Genomic DNA, 20,067 nt, shown 5'->3' on the forward strand with positions numbered 1-20,067 from the left:
CTTGGCTAGTTGGCATGAGATTTGTTCTCTGATTTTTGAGGGTGGTCTAGGGATTCGGAGTTTGCGGCTTTTTAATCAAGCTCTTTTGGGGAAATGGTTGTGGAGATTTGCTAATGAGGAAGAAGCTTGGTGGAGAAGAATTGGTGGCAAAGTATGGGGTGTTTTGGGGCGGTTGGCGCTCTAAAGTTCCTCGCGGTTCGCATGGGGTGGGGTTATAGAAACACATTTGTAGGGGTTGGAAGTCGTTTCACTGCCACTTTAGATTTGATCCTGGCTTGGGGTTGAAAGTCAAATTTTGGGAGGATATTTGGTGCGGCGAGATGTCCCTCAAGGATACTTTTCCCGGTCTATTCAATATTGCTCGCAATAAGGATGCTTCCATTGCGGATATCAGGGAGTGTTTAAATGGTATGGTTCATTGGAATGTTACCTTTACTCGTAGAATTCATGATTGGGAGGAGATGGTCTTGGCCTCCCTATTCTCGATCTTGTATTCGCTCTCGTTGGGTGGGGAAAGGGAGGACCGGATGTGGTGGATCTCTTCTAGAAAAGGGAAGTTTGAGGTTCGCTCCTTTTATAGAAGGCTTGTCCTTAAAGAGCCCAACCATTTCCCTTGGAAAAGTATTTGGCGCACCAAGGTTCCTTTGAGAGTGGCGTTTTTTGCTTGGTCGGCCGCCTTTGGGAAATCTCTTACCTTGGATAATGTTCGGAAGAGAGGTATTGTTGTGATTAATCGATGTTGTATGTGTGAATCGGATGGGGAGTCTGTGGATCATCTCTTTCTTCATTGTGGGGTTGCGCGCATTTTGTGGGATTTTATCTTCTCTCGTTTCAACATGTGTTGTGTTATGCCTAGAAGTGTCAAGGAGATGCTCACTAGTTGGTGGTCGGGTGGAAAATCCCAATGTGCTGTGGTGTGGAAGATGGCTTCCCTGTGTCTTTTATGGTGCCTATGGAAGGAAAGGAACGTTAGATGCTTCGAGGATTTGTCGAGAAACCTTGAAGTGTTCATTTCTTTTTGTACACGCTTTTCACTTGGACTGCAGGCTGGCTTGCACCCCTAGGGATCAATTTTCCTGATTTTCTTTTTATGTTCTCTTCTTCTTTCTCCCCCTCTAAGTCGCTCTCTTGTATACTTCCTGTGTACTTGGGTTGTGCCCCTTTGCGCTCTTTAATGCAGCATTATTTATCAAAAAAAACAAAGTATTATATATTATTCTATCTATCTGGTGCATGTTGTTACTCTAGAGAGCATCCTTTGTTTCTCTGTTGCTCTATTGGATGCTCTATAAGCTTCTTCCTTGTAATTTATACCATGCTACCTTTTCATATTAACATGGATTTCACTAATTTCTGCAGGCTAACAAAATTGGAAAGATAAATCTTGCGGCTACTGGGAAAGATTTAATGGATGATGAGAAACAAGGAGACGTGACAATAGATCTTTTTGCTGCTTTAGACATGGAAACTGAGGCAGTTGCTGAACGATCTCCAGAGCTTGAAAATAATCAAACATTGGGCTTACTTACTGGATTCCTTTCTGTGGATGATTGGTAGGTTTGTTTTTATTAGAACTTCTGTTATTCGGGGGTGGAGAACTTGGGGATTCTTAGGGTTGACTTTGTTTTGTTTATGTATTATTGCATTCATTCTTTTATTTTTTGTTTAGCTGGGCGTGTTTTTCCTGTTTTCTTCTTTACATTGATTATTACAGTATCTGCCTTTTGTTTTTTGTTTTGTTTTTATGTTGTATTTGTGATATATGATCTTGTGTACTTGCGTTGGAGTGATGTGCTTTCTTGAGCTGAGTAATTCTTAGAAGCATGATTTTACTTTTGATGGGAGTTTCTGGCTTGCTACTTATCTTATCCTTAGTCAGTGTTTTAATGCTTGTAAGGTTTTCGTTTTTTAGGAGAGTGAAGTGTTGGAGGTGGTGAGAAATATCAATGGAGATAAAGGCTCCAGGACCTAGCAAGTTTTCTATGGCTTTTTTCTAGAAGTGTTGGGAGGTACTAAAAGAAGACATTATGGCAATTTTGAAGGAGTTTCATAGTCTAAAGAAGTTTGGGGAAGATTGTCTCAAGTTCTCATAACGCATTTATTAGAGGTGAACAATTTTGGACTCTGTGTGGCGAATGAATGTTTGGATTGTCGGATGCGGTCTGGGGATTCGAGAGTATTGTGTAAATTAGATTTGGAGAAGGCGTACGGTCATGATAACTGGGTGTTTTTGTTATTCTTGTAGAAGAGATGTGGCTTTCGGGAGAGGTGGCATGTTTGGATAGAACATTGCGTAACTATGGTGCAGTTTTCCATTCTTGTTAAATGAATCTCCACTTGGTTTCTATAGTAGCTCATGGGGATTAAGACAGGGGGATCTGTTGTCTCCTTTATTGTTTATGGTTGTTATGGAGGCTTTAAGTAGGATGATGTCTGCTATTGCGGACAATGGACTCTTATCGGGATTTTTGGTGGGATCGAGAAATCATGAGAAGATGATAGTGTCGCATGTATTGTTTGCAAACTATACTTTGATTTTTTGTGAGGCTAATTGTGAACAATTTTGTAACTTGTGGTGTCTATTCTTATGATTTGAAGCGGTGTTGGGGTTGAAGATAAATTTGTCCAAATCAGAGAGTTTTTGTAGGCGGTGTGGGTGATGTAGAGGGTTTGGCTAGCATTCTAGGTGTAGAGTGGCCTCGTTGCTGTTGAAGTATTTGGGTCTTCATTTGGGAGCTTCTTACAAGTCTTCTACCATTTGGAATGGCATTCTTGAGAAGATGAAACATCAGTTGGCGGGTTGGAAGAGGCTTTATCTATCTAAGAGAGGTAGGTTGACTTTGATAAAAATCACTCTTTCTATTTTATCGACATATTATTTGTCCATTTTCCCTATTTCGGTAGGAGTGGCTAATAGACTGGAAAAACTTCAGTGGGATTTTAGGTCGGTGTTCTAAGGAGGTTGCAGGGCTTTATGGTGTGGGAGTGTGGAAATGTATTAGGAAGGGGTGGGAAGGTTTTTCTAAATTTGTTAGGTATGAGGTGGCAGATGGATCTACCATGTGGTTTTAAGACGATTTATGGTGTAGGAGCAGCCTTCGAAGTTTTTTTATCCAGAATTATTTCGTATTGAACGCTGTAAGGATGCATGGGTGGGGAATCATATACTGTTTCATAATGGAATTATTCATTGAAATATTTTTTTTACAAGACCTATGCATGATTGGGAGGTGGAAGTGGTCTTTGCCTTGTTTCAGTTGTTATATTCTCAAACAGTAAGGCAAGGAGGTGAGGATAAAATTTGCTAGATTCCTTCTTTTTTTTTTTTTGATAAGTAATGTAGTATATATCAAAAAAAAGCGCAAAGCACCTCTAAGTACACAATAATGTATACAAAGGAACCCAACCAAACACCCTAACAAACCAAAAATTCAGAAAAACCCAATCAAACCAAACACCCAACCAAATACCCAAGAAAAGCCCTAGTGCATTCCAGGTGGAAACCTAGTGCACCTTAGGGGGAAATGAAAAAGCATTTTTCGACCCCAAAAATTCCCGCCGATGTCGGCCCTTCACCGGAGAGATGGAGCAATCCAGATTTTTGAGCTCCCTCATCCCCTTAACCTTAGGAGCGGAAGCTTCAACCACGGACTCCCTCTTTTCAATGACGAAAAAAAGTCCTAAAGTTTTTTGTCTTCGTCTCCCCAAGACAACCCCACAACGGGAGCAAGATTCATCGCATCAAGCCCCCTATCGGACTTCCCTTCCGCCGAAGAATCAACCACAACCTCGGCAAGCAGGTCCTTGTTCTTATGCAGCTGCTTTGCGACTTTTTCCTTCACCCTCCGGGTATACCACAATTGGGACGTGGATATAGAGGAATAAATGGGAGTACCACTCTCTGTCATGCGAGGAAAAGGACGGCTAAGACTCCTACCCATCTCAGCCGCCCCATCGGGAAGGGAAGTAGTCGAGAGAGAATTGCAGACCTGAGACGAGAGCAAGGAGGTAGCAGCAGGGGAATGAAGACTCAGCTCAGCCATCCCAAAGGTAGGTGAGACAGTAGAGCCTACTTGAACCTCCACCGGCATAGAGGGAATCGGAATAGGGTCCTTTCCCTTAGAAGACAAGGAAGAATCCTTCAACACCACCGGAGAGGGAGAGACAGCTCTCGGACCAAAGAACCCACGACGAATCAAACCTTTCGCCAGAGAAGAAGGACGAACAACCTGTTCCTCCCCCCCTGAAAAAGGAAGCTCCCTATCCCTGCAAAGATTGCTCGCCGGAGAGTCCACCTCCCAAGGAACAGAGAAGGCCTCTTTGAGAATAGAAAGACGTGCCGAATCAGAAAGCTCCGAAGACACAGTCGCACTTAGGCAGGCTTCAGGCACCGAAGAAAGGAAACCTCCCAGTCCCTGCGCAACGGGCTCGCCGGTAAATCCTCCGCAGAATGGAAAGAAACAGCCCCCTGAGAGGACCCGTCACCGCCAGACCCAACAATCCCGCCCAAAACTCGCACCGGAGAGAGAGAGAACCCCGCCGGGGAAGACCCATCGCCGGAATCCAAACCGGCAACCTGCAAACTCAAAGAAGACCTAGCCAACGGCTCCAAAACCTCTTCAGAGACCAGAGGAATCCCCGGAGAAGGCACCAAGAGCGACGCACACGCAGAAACAGACTCCAAAGGTAAAGAAATCGAGACCAAATTTTGATTCGAGCCTAGCTCCGAACCCGGAACCGAGTTTTGGATTGGATCCGAGTAATCCGGATCCAAGTATTGAACCGGATCCAAATTTAGACCCAATCCCACTTTAGAGACCGACCCAGAAACGCAACCCAAAACAGAATTGGTTAGGCCCAAAAAACGAACCCTTTTACTCCTGCGATTGGGCTTCGAGACAACCCCAGCACGGACCCTGTCCAACTTGCGTTGGATTTGCCCTAGAAGCCTCAACAACCCACTAATACCGATCTTACCCTTCTTCTTCTTCCTCGAGCTCACTGACCCAGCTGCCTCTGCCAGAGGAGAAGGCAAGCTCTCCAACGCAGAGCAATCCACGGCCAAACGCAACCCCATACCGTCATACTCCGATTCCAAACAAGACTACCCCGGAAGCAAATCGAGAGACCTCGGGTACTCAACTTCTCTCGCCTCGACGCCCGAAGAAGATCGAAGGACATCCACGAAAGACCTCTCGGAATCGATCCCCAAAGAAGGAACATCCATGAGAAACCCCGCCGAAGATGGAACCCCAAGCTCCACCATACCAGCCAACTTGAACTGGGCTGCCAACAGTTGCTGAAGCTCTCCCGCAAAACGCCGCCAGCCCCTCCCAAAGCGTCCCTCTGGAAGCCAAATGACTCCCTTACGACCACCCTCAGCCAACACCGACACCTCCAAGAACCTTCCGGCCTTATTACCTCCCTCGTGGACCATCGTGGCCTTATCACCCTCACAGTAAGATTTGGCGATTTCTTCCTTCACCTGAGCCTGAATTGCTATTTCCACCGTTTCCACCAACCACGACGAACACTAAATGCTCGCGAAAATATACCCCACGAATCCTTTTCTCCTTTCCTCCAGACGAAGGTTAGGACACCCAACCTTTGCCGAAAGGCAGAAGGTTTTAGCTTCAAAAGAGAAGCTGCGTTCCATAACAAGCGCGCCGAACCCTAACGAGCAGCACCAGCCGCGCCACTGCTCGTAGAAATTCAATTTTCAAAAATTCAATAAATTTGGGAGTTGAGTAGCACCCCTAAAGAGAACAATATTGGGATCTTGCAAATGTTTCATGATTGCAACGTAACAAGCAAAATTGATGCAGTGAAAACATTTTTCGATGAACAATATGAGAATTTTGACAACATCTTGAGATATCACAAACTTAGTTAGATTCCTTCTAAAAGGAAATTGTTTGAAGTGAAGTTTTACTATCATATGTTATGTACTCCAGTAAGTTCTCCTTTACCTTGGAAGAGTATTTGGAAAGTAAAGGTTCCAACATATTCTATCCACACCACTGATCTCTACAAAGCCGCCTTCTCCGTAGCTTAACGTCATAACCATTTTCCTAGTGTTGTACTTGGTTTGCAAAAGCAGTGAAAATTGCGTATATAATATATACTCATTCTTCTCTGAACTGTACCTTTGATTCCTTTATCTCAAAATTTTAATATTTTAGCAAGTACTTATCCTTGAGTAATGAGTAACATTAGAAGGGGCTACATCAATTCCAAAAGGTTAAGAAGTTATAAACATATTGATGTAACCATGGTTAAGAAGTTATAAGCATATTGATGTAACCATTTTTCTTTCTTTATTTTTCATATAAAGGTGGTTAATTGATGTTCCCTTTTTTTTTTTGCTTAATGTATCTAATAACGCACATTGAGATGAGGTGGTACAATCCTTGTTGTTTTACACTTCTGGGTTTAGTATGTTTGAACCAAACTTTCTTTTTTACCCCTCTTGTGTGTAAAAGTTACCAAACTTCTCTTTTTTTGTTCTTTTTTGGATGAATAAACTTCTATTTATTTATGTTTTAATGTTTATCTATAAGATGAGCTATTTTTGCCAGGTACCATGCGCATATACTATTTGATCGTCTCTCACCACTCAATCCAGTGGAACACATTCAAATCTGTAACAGTTTGTTTAGGTAAATTTAATATATAGATTTTTTGAATCATTTTTGTTGTTCACTCCTGGTTCTGTTCTCGTGTGTTCCTGGACATGCGTGCTAAAAAGAACATGCAAGTTTCACAAAGTTGGTTGCTTTGTTACTTTTTCAAGTGCAATTTTAAATTCAATTTAATTACTCAGGAGCATTAATAGTTTTACTCTGGCCATAATTGGCTTTCAGTGGTAGCCCATCTACATTTGCGTCATTAATAAATTTGTGATGTATGTATTCAGGCTTATCGAAAAATCGATCTCTTCTGCCTATGGCACTGTACGTCAAGCAAATTTGCAAAGCTTTGGGCCTTCTTCAGGAGCCAGCATCAGTATCATGGATACAGCAAATTCATCAGTTCATGGGTCTTTTGTTGATCTTCCCAGTGAGCTATTTCAGATGCTAGCTTGTGCTGGACCTTATCTTTACCTTGATACTTTATTGCTTCAGAAGGTGCATTGTTTCATTCTGATATTCTGATAATAGTATTATTCATATTTTTTTCTTACTTTTGAGCTCATAATGATTAGCTGGTCATGGTTTTTCTTGAGTAGGTATGCAGAGTATTAAGAGGCTACTACTTGTCTGCATTAGAGCTTGTAGGTAATGGTGATGAAGCATTGAATCCTGAATCTATTCTTGGTGGGAATCGACTTCCACGTCTGCACCTGAAGGAAGCTAGGTCAAGGATAGAGGAAGCCTTAGGAACATGTTTACTTCCTTCTTTGCAGTTGATACCTGCAAATCCTGCAGTTGGCCAGGAGATCTGGGAAGTTATGAGTCTCCTTCCATACGAGGTTGGCATTATTTCAGTGCTATTTGATTCTACATTTGAGAAAGTTTTAGGTGTGTTCTTGTTCGTTTTTCCCTTTCTAGTTAGGTGATCCTATTGTATACTCCTCGTGTACTTTGAGGTGCCTTACACTTTTAATAAAACTGGTTATTACTTATATAAAAAAAAAGGTGTGGTAGAGAATTTTGCTTGATGAATCTCGTCTTCTTAGGTGCGTTATCGTTTATATGGTGAATGGGAAAAAGATGATGAGCGGATTCCTATGGTTTTGGCTGCACGGCAAACAGCCAAGGTATACTTATTTATTCGGTTGAGTTCATCTTGTGTCTTGCAAAGCTTGGTGCGTTACAAGTGTCATTTGCTATTCTATGTTGCTTTACAGTTGGACACTCGAAGAATTTTGAAAAGACTTGCAAAGGAAAATCTAAAGCAGTTGGGTCGGATGGTTGCAAAACTAGCTCATGCCAATCCAATGACTGTACTTCGAACAATAGTTCACCAGGTATTGTTTAATTGGGAGTATCCTCTTTTAATTTCTTGCTGCTCTGTATTTTATAACATAAGAAAAGTTAATGGTCTAAAAACTTTGATGTGCAGATTGAGGCATACAGGGATATGATCACCCCTGTAGTAGATGCATTCAAGTATTTAACACAGGTACGAATTTTTTTTGGGCATTGTACGCCAGGATTTTTCTTTCTTCATGTTCTTCTCTTATTCCTCACGTTTACTCTTAAAATTTTGTTCATGTAGTAGAAGTTGGTCTCTACCAATTGTTAAGTGATGAGTATATATCTATTCTTCTTCTTCACCTTCCCCCCTGCCCCCTTCTCTTCGCCACCTTTCTATGTAAAAAATTGTTGTTTGCATGACTTTCTGACTATTGAATTGACATCTTTAGCACAACAAATTTAGTCAGCACAATGACCTGATCAGAATTATGTTGATCAGAGCCATCTATCATGATTTTAGGTTCTTGATGCAACTAAAATTGATGAGCTTATCTGGGAGGTGAAAAGGGAAGGTACCAAAGTGCTGATCTAAGTGTAGTTCTGGTTTTAGATTGAGAAAATTCCAGACTTGTTATTTCTTTTTATTTCTATCTTAAAGAAAATATCATGAATGTCTTTCATGAGTTTCATGCTGCTTCTTATTCCCAAGAAAGGTGAGGCTATGGATATTAAGGACTTCGGTTATATTAGTCTTGTGGGTGTCATCTATAAAATCATTTCTAGTCCTAGCGAACAGGCTGACAACAGTATTGGAAAATTTTATTTCCAGGTCTTAGAATGCTTTCATTAGGGGAGACAAATTTCAGATTCACTCCTTATTGCTAATGAATGCCTTTATAGTCGAATCAAATTCGGGGATCCTGGTGTGTTTTGTAAATTGGATGTAGAAAAAGTTTGTGATCCTGGTAATTGGGGTTGTATCTATTGAGGAGATGTGGTTTTAGGGAGAAATGCGCGATTGGATAACTTATTGTATTTTCACGGTGCGTTTCTCCGTTTTGATTAATTGAGCTTCTTCCTGCTTCTTTAATAGCTCTCGTGGCCGGAGACTAAGGGATCTTTTATCCCTTCTGCTGTTTGTTGTTGTCATGGAGGCTTTGAGTAGAATGTTGTTTGCCACTATGGATAGGGGGTTCTTAGCAGGTTTTTCAAGTGGTTGAGAAATAATGACTAGCTCCTTGTGTCTCATCTCTTATTTGCAGATGATACTTTGATCTTGGTGAGTCAAATCTAGATCATCTCCGTCATCTGCGTTGTCTCTTCTTATGGTTTGAAGTCGTCATGAGGCTAAAGAGTAACTTAACTAAATCAAAGTTAGTCCCTATTGGCGTTGTGGAAGATGTTGGTGGTTTGGCTCATATCTTTGGTTGTAGGGTGTCCTTTCTTCCTCTGAAGTAATTGAGTCTTCTATTGGGGTGCTTTGTATAAGGCCAAATTGATATGGGATGGTATTACTGAAAAGATGGAACATCGTTTGACTGGTGAGAAGAAGCCTTATTTGATTTTGGGTAGTAGGTTGATACCGATTAAAAGCACTATTTCTAATTTGCCTACTATTATGTCCCTTTTCCTCATCCTTGTTGGCGTTGATAATTAAGTTGAGAAACTTCGGCAAGATTTTTTGTGGGGTTGAGTTGGTGATCAATTTAATTCCATCTAATCAGTTGGTCTAAGATTTGTACTATAATTTTATCTGGTGGTTAGGGGGTTAGAAACTTGATTCAGTTTAACCAAGCTCTCTTGGGGAAATGGCTATGGTGTTTTGCCACGGAGAGGGAGGCCTTGTGGAGACCGATGGTGGAAGTTAACCATGGTAGCATGTGGGAAGGGTGGGGTTTCAATGAGGCTGTTGGGTCCTTTAGGGTTGGGGGGTGGAAAAACATTAGGAGGGGGTGGGGGAATTTCTAGATTTGTCAGATATGAGGTTGGAGATGGGTTTAAGATAAGGTTTTGACATGATTTGTGGTGTGGGGACCAGCCCTTGAAGGCATCTATTTTGGAGTTATTTAGTATTATAAGGAGGCTTTGGTGGTGGCCAACAGATGGCGGCACCTCGGGGTTGTGGTCTAACGGTGGAGTAGGTCATCGGGGCAGAGCGGCAGTGCTGGGATGCTGGCTGCGAGGGTGCTGTGAGCCATGGAGTACAGTGGTGGACCTGTGTAGTGGCGTGTTTTGAATTTCTTGCATTTTTTTTTTAATTTTTTTTTTATATGTAAGTAACTGATATTATTAAAAGCGTGTGGCGCCCCAAAGTACACTGGAAGTATATAAATAGGATCACCTAACTAGAAGGGGAAAAGCGTACAAGGAAATCATCATAGCTAATCGAAACCGGAAAAACATATGCTACAGTCCAGAGATAGAGAGTATGGAAACAATAGGCTAAAGTGTCCTCGAAAGACCTCTCCACATCCGCGAAACACCTATTATTTCTCTCTTTCCATATACACCAAAAAAAGCAAATAGGCACCATCTTCCAGACTGCAGCACTCCTCCCCCCCCACCTCCTGCAAACCACCAACAGGCTAGCAACTCGAAAACCCGACTAGGCATCACCCATGATAACCCAAAACTGCCAAAAAAGGCACTCCACAAAGCAGACGCCACCTCACAATGAAGAAGAAGATGATCCACCGTCTCCTCACTCTTCTTGCACATCCAACATCTGTTCACCACAATCACATTTCGCTTTCTGAGATTATCTAAGGTTAGAATTTTCCCCCAAGCTGCCGACCACACAAAAAACGCTGCCCTTGGGGGAGCCTGTGTCCGCCACACTCTCTTCCAAGGAAACCTCCTCCCTTCCGAACATGCCAAAGAGAAAAAGAGAGATTTGACCTTGAAAGTACCTCTTTTGGAGGAGTTCCACCATAATTTATCTTCCGACCCTCTTCTTACTCTAGTAGAATGTAACACCTGAAAGAAGGAGGCAAAGGCCTCCACCTCCCAATCATGAGCCTCTCTCGAAAAACTCACATTCCACTGAATGGACTCACCTAACATCTCCACGTTATCCACAACTGAGGCATCCTTCACACATGCAATACTAAAAAGGATCGGGAAGGCTATCTTGAGAGCTGAATCTCCACACCACCAATCATGCCAAAAGCTAATCCTAGTCCCATCCCCCACTTCAAATCTCATAAAGCCTTTGAAAGTTTCCCACCCTTTCCTAATATTCTTCCATAACCCCACCCCACACGTCCCTCCAGGCTCAACAGAACACCACCCTCCCCATAAACTTCCATACTTCGCATCTACCACAACTCTCCACCAAGCATCTCTTTCCGATTGGGTGGGATTTCTTTTGCTTTTTTGTTTGATTTGGAATGGTGGATACCTGATGGGTGTGTGGGCAGCGAAATAAGGGGAGAGAAGCATGAAAGCCCCAAAGGAGGGGGAGAAACGTGAAACAAAAGGAGGGGGGGGGGGGGTGGTAATTGACAAACCATCAATCTCAATTTTCATTCATCATAAGCTGTCAATTACATCAGAAAATTATGTTTTTTTTTTTTTATAATTAATGTGAATATTATTGAAAAAGCGTAGAGGGTTGCAACCCTAGTGCAAATATATATACAAGAGAACCCCTACGGAATATACAAAGAGCACGTATTCAAGAATTCTTCTATAGTCGGGACATCAATACGGTGGTGAGCCAACGGCCACAAGTATAGCATAGAGATCATATTCTTCCTCACCCCATCCACCGAACACTCCTTATCCACAAAAGTTCGTGCATTCCTCTCCCGCCATATACACCAAGTGACGCACAAAGGAACGGACCATCCTCCAAATAACTTTAGTGAGATCCCTACCCTCCACCTGATTCCAGCAAGCAAGCAAGTCGAGGAACCTTTGCGGCATAACCTACTCAATACCAAACAAAGTAAAGATATAGTGCCATAGCCGAGTGGCCACTTCACAATAGATCAATAAAATGATCTAGGATTCCCCATTCTTCTTACACATACAACACCATTCCACTATCACAATACTCCTCTTTCGCAAATTGTCATGTGTTAGGATTTTGCCGAGAGCTGTAGTCCACCCAAAAAATGCCACTCGCGGCGGCACCTTAGAGTGCCAAATACTCTTCCATGAAAACACCTCATAAGCTGGAATGGACAAGGCCTTATAGAACGACTTCACCTCAAACATACTTTTTTTAGATGGGGACCAACGAATCCGATCTACATTACCATGAGAAATCTTACAAGAGTACAGCAGTTCAAAGAAAGATGATATCACATCCAACTCCCAATCCTGGACGGATCGCACAAAGATGACATTCCACTCAACAACCCCATTCCTCCACATAAAATTATCCCTCACCCACGCTTATTTGTACCTTGCAATACTAAACAGGGAAAGGAAAGCATACTTCAACGGCTGATTATCACACCACGTATCATGCCAGAAGAGAACTTTCGATCCTAGCCCCACCTCAAACCTCACACCTTTTGAAAAGTATCCCATCCTCGTCTAATATGCTTCCACAAACCCACACCATAAGGCCCCAACACCTCCTTCGAACACCACCCACCATCCTGATCTTTATACTTGGCTTTTATTATCTTATACCAAAGCGCCTCGCTCTCTGTCGCATATCCCCATAACCATTTCCCCAAAAGACCTTGGTTGAACTTATACGCATTTCGAAAGCCAAGACCATCGGCCCTTAAAGGACGGCAAATTTGGTTCCAGTTAACAAGATGCAGTTTTTGTTCATCTCCCATTCCTCCCCATAGAAAATCTCTTTGAATCTTCTCAATCCTATTGGCCACACTCATAGGAACCGGAAACAAGGATAAGTAATAAGTTGGAAGATTAGACAACGTACTCTTTATAAGGGTTAACCAACCTCCCTTTGATAGGTACAATTTCTTCCAACTTGCCAACCGACGTTCCATCTGCTTCGTCACACCATTTCACATAGATGTAGCCTTGTATGTAGCCCCTAATGGCAAACCCAAATACTTCATGGGCAAAGCCGCAACACTACTCCCAAGAATATCAGCCAAAGTCCCAATGTTTCCCACTTCTCCTATAGCGACCATTTCTGATTTACCAAGATTAACTTTCAGCCCCGAAACAGCCTCAAAGCTTAAAAGGATAAGGTGCACATAACGGATTTGCTCAGGATATGCTTCACAGAAAATCAAAGTATCATCAGCACATAAAGAATGAGAAACCACCAAATCTGAAAAGACCTTTTCTCCCACAGATAAACCTGATAATAAACCTTGCTCTACTGTCGCATAACTTGCCTAACATATTAAATTATGTTTTGATATGCTAAGAGACTAAACCCGAACCCTAACCTGAACCGTAGGGCAATGCCCACTTATTAACTTGCCTAACATAATTTTATTCGAGTGCTTGACATAACTTAAGACACCGACAATTTCCTTTTATTGAATGACAAAAATAAAAGATTGATAAAAAGTAAATAAAACATAAACTAATACACCAAATTGAAACCTAAATAAAAATTAAAATTCTTGCTATAGGCTGTGTGACTAAACATATAATTTTATATTGCTACATTAAACAGCTTTGATCTCTCTGACGGGGTAGGTGTATAGGCATAACCATCATGGTGTAAAATAAAGAGAACATCTATGAAACTGTTTGCCTGTATGGTATACTTTTGGTATATAGGGAAGCAGTGCTGCTTTGGTACAAGTATTTCTCTTGTCAATGTGATTTACCATTCTCTGTTATACACTTTTTTTTTTTTAATAAGTAATGATGATATAAAAAAAGAGCGCAGAGGAGTGCAACCCACATACATGGGAAGTATAAACAGAGAGCGCCTAGGAGGGAGAGAAATGAAAAAGAAAATTAGAGAAACTAATCACTAAAGGAGCTACCCAAGCGGCCGTCCAAGAGTAAAGAGTAAAGAAGAAAAAATGAGTCAATTCCTTTATGGTCCTAGTGGAATTTTCAAAACATCTAACATTTCTTTTATTCCAAATACACCACATAAGACACAGAGGGATCATCTTCCACACAACCGCGCTTCGAGATCGTCCTCCCGACCACCAGCTAGCAAACAAGGCCCTCACCCGGCAAGGCATGACCCAATGCAACCCAAACCGCTGAAAAATCGTGTGCCAAAGAGCATTTGCGAGCTCACAGTGGAGAAGAAGATGATCGACTGACTTTCCGGTCTTCTTGCACATACAACACCACTCCACTACCACTATGTTCCTCTTACGCAGCGTATCATGAGTCAAAATTTTGCCTAGGGCCGCAGTCCACCCGAAAACAGCCACTTGTTGAGGCGCCTGAGTATGCCATATGCTCTTCCAAGAAAACTCCTCTTGATTAGAAATGGACAAGGCCTTATAGAACGACTTAACCTCGAACTTGCCCTTCTTGGACAAAGACCAGCAAATACGATCTACACTGCCTAGGGAAACCTTGCAAGAATACAATCGATCAAAAAAAGGAGAAACCAAATCCATCTCCCAATCTTGGACCGATCGTTCGAAAATGACATTCCACTCAACAACCCCATTCTTCCCAATAAAATTATCCTTCACCCAAACTTCTTTGTGTCTGGCGATACTGAATAAAGACAGGAAAGCTTGCTTCAAAGAATTGTCCCCACACCAAATATCATGCCAGAATCGAACTTTCGAACCCGCCCCCTCAAGCCGAATACCTTTGGTAAAGAAATTCCAGCCTTTACGAATATGCTTCCATAGACCCACACCATGAGAGCCCGAAACCTCCTTCGTGCACCACCCACCTTCTTGGTATACACTGTTATACACTTTCTACATAAAGATGAATTTGGCTACACATGTGAACTCCCTACTCATTAGACTTAATTACCGAAGCCTTTATATTATAATTGGCATTTCCCTGGTAATTCGTTTTGCTGCTATGAGTTCATTTAAGCATATTATAATTCTCTACTATGAAGTTTCTCATCTTACAATTTCTTGAGCATGGTCTTTACAGTACTTGAAATAGATATTTTGAACTTCCACATTTTTCTTTTCCCATAAGAATTTTTTTTTTTCAACTTACTAACACTTCTTCTCTTACTATTTAGGACTCTTTAATACACTGCCTGTGTACAAATATCCCCCCTTTATTTATCATTAAATATTAACTTACAAGAAAAAAGAGGGCTACCTTTCCCAGTATTTTGTATTGATCGTGGATAAATGCTTACTTTTCTGCACAGCTCGAGTATGATGTTTTGGAATATGTTGTGATCGAGCGTTTAGCACAAGGTGGGCGTGATAAGCTAAAAGAGGACGGCCTAAATTTGTCAGATTGGCTTCAGTCGTTGGCTTCATTTTGGGGTCACTTGTATGTATCAATCTTTCTCTTTTCCTCCTCTAATGTATATATTTTTTATTTTTAATTTCTGCCAGTCTCATTTGTTTTCTGTATAATGTTTTATTGATGCTAAGTTTTAGTACTTCATACGCGGTTAAGATGTCTTGGTCTAAAAGTTTAATTTCTTTGTTTTCCACACAGTGCCAACCCATCTGAGCATGTCTGGGTTGTGCGTGTATGTGTTTTTTTTTTTCTTCTTCTTCTTTTCCACATTGTACTGATTTTCAAGTATTTTTGGCCATTTGTTTGCGAGTTTTGATATGACATGTATTGTAATTGAACATTTGACCATACTATAGATTTCAAGACATATCCTGGGGATGCTTTACTTAAGTTTCCGGGTGGCAGATTAAACTCCCAAAAGCAGGATGACTGGAGCTGGGATAATGTGACATTGCAAAAATATTCTGTGGCCCTTGCTTGTGAACAGGCAGGCATACTCTGGGAACTGTATGAGATATATGGTAACAGAGGTTTGATGACAGATGGTCGGAATGTGAAAGAGAGGGCAAGGTTGATCAGGATTACACTGCAAACTTTGATTGGTTTTCAGTTTTTGTATACTGGAAACTGCGAAGTGAGAAAGGCACTTTTGTTGGATTGCTTAAATGAGATTTAAAGATGTATCAGCACCACCAGGTGGGATGGAATATTTAATTTGAATCAAAAGTAAGTTATCTGCGGGGGTTGTAGCCCTTGATCCTTCTTGCACAACATTAGAAGGTTGGTGTCATTTACAATGATTGCTAGCTTGTCAATATATGAAGGAAAGAAGTTGGTCTGTCTGTTTGTGTTCATACTTAAATGGTGTTCTGGGGTGTATACGTAGTAATTTCAACAATTTTGCAGAAGTGTGAAATTGATTGTTGAAAGAGTAGATGGAGTTGAATTTCTCAAAGTACTAAGCGCTTTTTGTGACTGAAAGAATGATTGCCTTGTGAAGAACATGGTTCTAGGTGGAGTCTGAAGATAAGATGCATTTGGTTCTCTGTATCACTGATTTTAGTCAAAATCCTCTTCCGTCTTGGGCTCCTTCCTGTTAGTGATTGCTTGCTTCCTCTCATGATGTTGAAAGATTCCTGACAAGTAGCGATTTGGTTTGACAAGCTGTTCTCCGTAATATTTTTCCATAGATGAGTCAAACGTGCTGGGACTTTTCTTCGATAAAAGTGAACCTGTATAAGAGGTGGCACCATCAACTGAACACTTTGATTTGATTGTAGCTTCATTAGCTGTTTCTCAAGGTGGTTCTATCTCGTAGTTCAGGATGTCATCAGTTCTTCATGATTGCGTAGTCCTTTCACTCTGCATACTTCTGCCTTTTGATCAAAAGAGACCTACAAAATTACTTCTTAATGTGTGAGACATAGATTCTAGAAAGTGCAACTGATCTACTGAAGTAAATCTCAATGTCCATGGAGGCACCAATCAGAAGTCTGCAGGCTGCATTGTTCTTATAGAGCTTCATCTGTCAAAGCTCTCAAGGATTTTGGGGCTGTTGTACATTGACCAGGATCTTTTTTCTTTTGGTCAGAGTTGAAGAAATTCTCTTTCCTTTTTCACCCTTTCCTTTGGGGGAAAGGGGGTAGGAATTCATGTTCTGTAAATAGTCACGCTGAGAATTGAAAAAAATGACTGATATTAATTATATGGCCAACAAAGAAGCAGCTTGGTTCAAATCTCAATTGTATGTTTCATTATGACCTTTTTTTTTTTTTTTTTTTAAGGGAATCTTTTGAGGATTTTTTTTTTTTTTTTTTGAGTTTTTGTTTAAATAATGTTCTGTCTGTATTTGTAAACGATGTCCTAATCATGAATATTTTTAAGAGGTGGTTGATGCTTGCACTTTTAAGGGTCAACAAGGGGCTGGAAAAGTAGTTTTTAGGTACAAATTGGAGGCTTGAACACTCTTGGGAGAGGGTTCATTATATATATCAACTGTATTCACCATATGCTAATCCGTTATAAAGGCCCCTTGTTGCAGACTTGGACTTCTGTTGTGCTATTAATGTGATGTTAAGGGGTATTCTGAACCACCATTCGCACTTATTGGACTGTTACATTTCAAGATTTGTTACACATTGGAAGTATTAGTTTTACTTTCATTTGGATTTATACTTTCAATAACTGTGCATAGAAACTCCAAATCTTTCTGAAAAGATGATTTCTTTTATGGTGCTTCAAATAAATCTAGGTGGGTTGCCATGTCTTTTGCCTATGCTGCTCTTGTAGGAGGGTAAGTTATTTAATACTGGATTTACTTGAAGTGTTTTGAATTTAGGAAGATGGGGACTATAATTGGAAATCAGATTCCTGGCAATTTTCTCAATGTGTGGAGTTTGGAGCTAGTGCTGGGTGGTGACTGCCAAGCTAGTTTTATTGCTGCTTTCTGTCTTTTCGGCAGTACTTCAATTTGTTGCACTAAATTTTGATGGAGTTTCACCTCGTTTTGGTTTACCTTGGAGAAACACTGAATTGATAAGTAACTTTGATTCGTAGAAAAACATGGTTTTGGGATGGTTGTTGTAATGGTTATTGTCATCCATATTTTCTCCCTAGCCTTATTCCTACATTGTCATGCTGGATCATTCCAGTATATTTAAGGTGGCTTATTTCTTTCATTTTTTAGTGAACATGCTAGAATGCAAGAAATAGATTTGAAGAAAGTAGCATAACCTGTATCTTTTTAAAATCTCATCCTGAATAAGTATCCACTCTTTTTATACATATTAAGTTTGATATATTATAAATCAGTGTTGAAATGACATTAGGTGATTCTCATTGATAATAGTTATACGAATCGGTAGTATTCAATAATTTAAGATATCAGTGGCTTGAAGAATTTCTTGATTAAAAAACATTTCAAGTTTTCACTGATAAGAAAAATTAAATCTTCATTTCTGTAATTATATTGTCACATCATGATCATGTTTCTTAGTTGTTTAATTTTCCATTGCTCGGGTCAGATATAAATTCTTAGTTATCTTGTCTTTCTTTACTAGATCTTATTGAGTCTGTTTTGTGTTCTTTCTTGAATGCACATGGTCCTAATATGGTTTTGTAATTGGAGTGGTAGTTTCCGATGATGAATGTTTAACTAATGTATAAATTATTTATATTGGTCATAACTTTGTGCTATGCTTCATGCATCTCCATTGCTTTTGCGTCGTCTCAGCCTTTAAAAATCTTGAACATGTTAGTCAACTGGAATATGCCATTTCATCAATACACTTTTATGTCTACACTTGGAACCAAACTATTTTCCTTTTGTGTTTGTCTCTCCCCCCTCCCCCTCTCTGTTCCATGTAGATCCACACAAGCATAGTACTTGCAATGCGAGGCTGATATTTCGTACCACTTTAATGTGCTTACAAGAGATAGATAGTCCCCTTACAGGGAAAAGGATATTGTTCAACAAAGAAAGCCTTATCACTTTGCTTTTGTCTTTCTTGCGGATGGAGTTAGAAATCAATATTCTTTAGGAACTGAATCTCTCTGTGAGGACTTATAAATAAATTAAAAAAAAAAATCTCTGTGAGGAACTTTTGTTCCATAATAACTAAAGTCCCTCTGAATTGGAATAATTTCTGTAGATTCTTCTAAATGTATAATGTGTACTGGAACTATCGGGAGAAAGGTTTGGCTGATTTCATGAATGGACAGAACTTGGAAGTTATACCTTTTTTGTTTTTGTTTTTGTTTTTTTTATTCCTTCGTTCTTTTATTTTCTTGTTGAATATGAGTCCCCAAAATGTAAATAAGTTTTTTTCTGTTTGGTCATTGATACATTAAACATGATTATGTTGAAAGAACCAAAAACCTGTGCAATTTTGGTTCATCTCTTTTCAAAACAAGTTACGTACTTTTTTGACACAAAATGAATCTTATCTAGGCCAACCTTTCGTAAACCCTAATCCTGCACCGGTTTGATTACCTAGCCACTATTCTTAACCTCAAAGAAGTGGTGTTTCCTTTTTTTTATATGGATGCACTGATACTTGCTTTAGCAAAGGATTTCATAGGTTCTAGGGTTTAATATAAGTAAACCCTATAAGTAAAAGGGGGGGTTTCAACAACGAGCCTAAGTTCCACTTGGTCAATTGGAATGAGGTTTGTTCTCCGATTGCTGAGGGTGGTTTGGGGATTCGGAGTTTGCGTCTTTTTAATCAAGCTCTTTTGGGGAAATGGTTATGGAGATTTGCAAATGAGGAAGAAGCTTGGTGGCAAAGTATGGGGTGGATTGGGGTGGTTGGCGTTCTAAAGTTCCTCGTGGAATGCATGGGGTGGGTTTATGGAAACACATTTGTAAGGGTTGGAGGTCGTTTCAGTGCCACTTTAGATTTGACCCTAGTTTGGGGGAGAAAGTCAAATTTTGGGAGGACACTTGGTGTGGCGAGATGCCCCTCAAGGAAGCTTTTCCCAGCCTTTTCAATATAGCTAGCAATAAGGATGCTTCCATTGCGGATATTCGGGAATGTTTAAATGGTATGGTTCACTGGAATGTTACCTTTACCTATAGAATTCATGATTGGGAGGAGATGGTCTTAGCCTCTCTTCTCGCTCTTGTATTCGTCCTCGATTCGTGGGGAAGGGGAGGATCGGATGTGGTGGACCCATTCAAGAAAAGGGAAGTTTGAGGTTCGCTCTTTTTATAGGATGCTTGTCTCAAAAGAGTCCAACCACTTCCCTTGGAAAAGAATTTGGCGCACAAAGGCTCCTTCGAGAG

The 20,067-nt window shown here is 40.6% G+C and overlaps 1 protein-coding gene across 2 annotated transcripts in view; it reads left to right on the top strand.

The window, feature by feature from the left end:
- The window catches only part of LOC132174763 (THO complex subunit 2), a 49,710-nt gene that overhangs the window by 13,163 nt on the left and 16,480 nt on the right, over window positions 1-20,067 (top strand). For both annotated transcript variants that reach the window (XM_059586431.1, XM_059586432.1), the window contains 8 exons: window positions 1,360-1,553; window positions 6,579-6,659; window positions 6,917-7,127; window positions 7,229-7,471; window positions 7,679-7,759; window positions 7,850-7,969; window positions 8,065-8,124; window positions 15,184-15,311. In XM_059586431.1, coding sequence (XP_059442414.1) covers window positions 1,360-1,553; window positions 6,579-6,659; window positions 6,917-7,127; window positions 7,229-7,471; window positions 7,679-7,759; window positions 7,850-7,969; window positions 8,065-8,124; window positions 15,184-15,311 — 1,118 coding nt within the window. The remainder of the gene's footprint in view (window positions 1-1,359; window positions 1,554-6,578; window positions 6,660-6,916; window positions 7,128-7,228; window positions 7,472-7,678; window positions 7,760-7,849; window positions 7,970-8,064; window positions 8,125-15,183; window positions 15,312-20,067) is intronic.

This window comes from Corylus avellana, chromosome ca3, assembly GCF_901000735.1.
Source record: "Corylus avellana chromosome ca3, CavTom2PMs-1.0".
Lineage (NCBI taxonomy): Eukaryota > Viridiplantae > Streptophyta > Magnoliopsida > Fagales > Betulaceae > Corylus > Corylus avellana.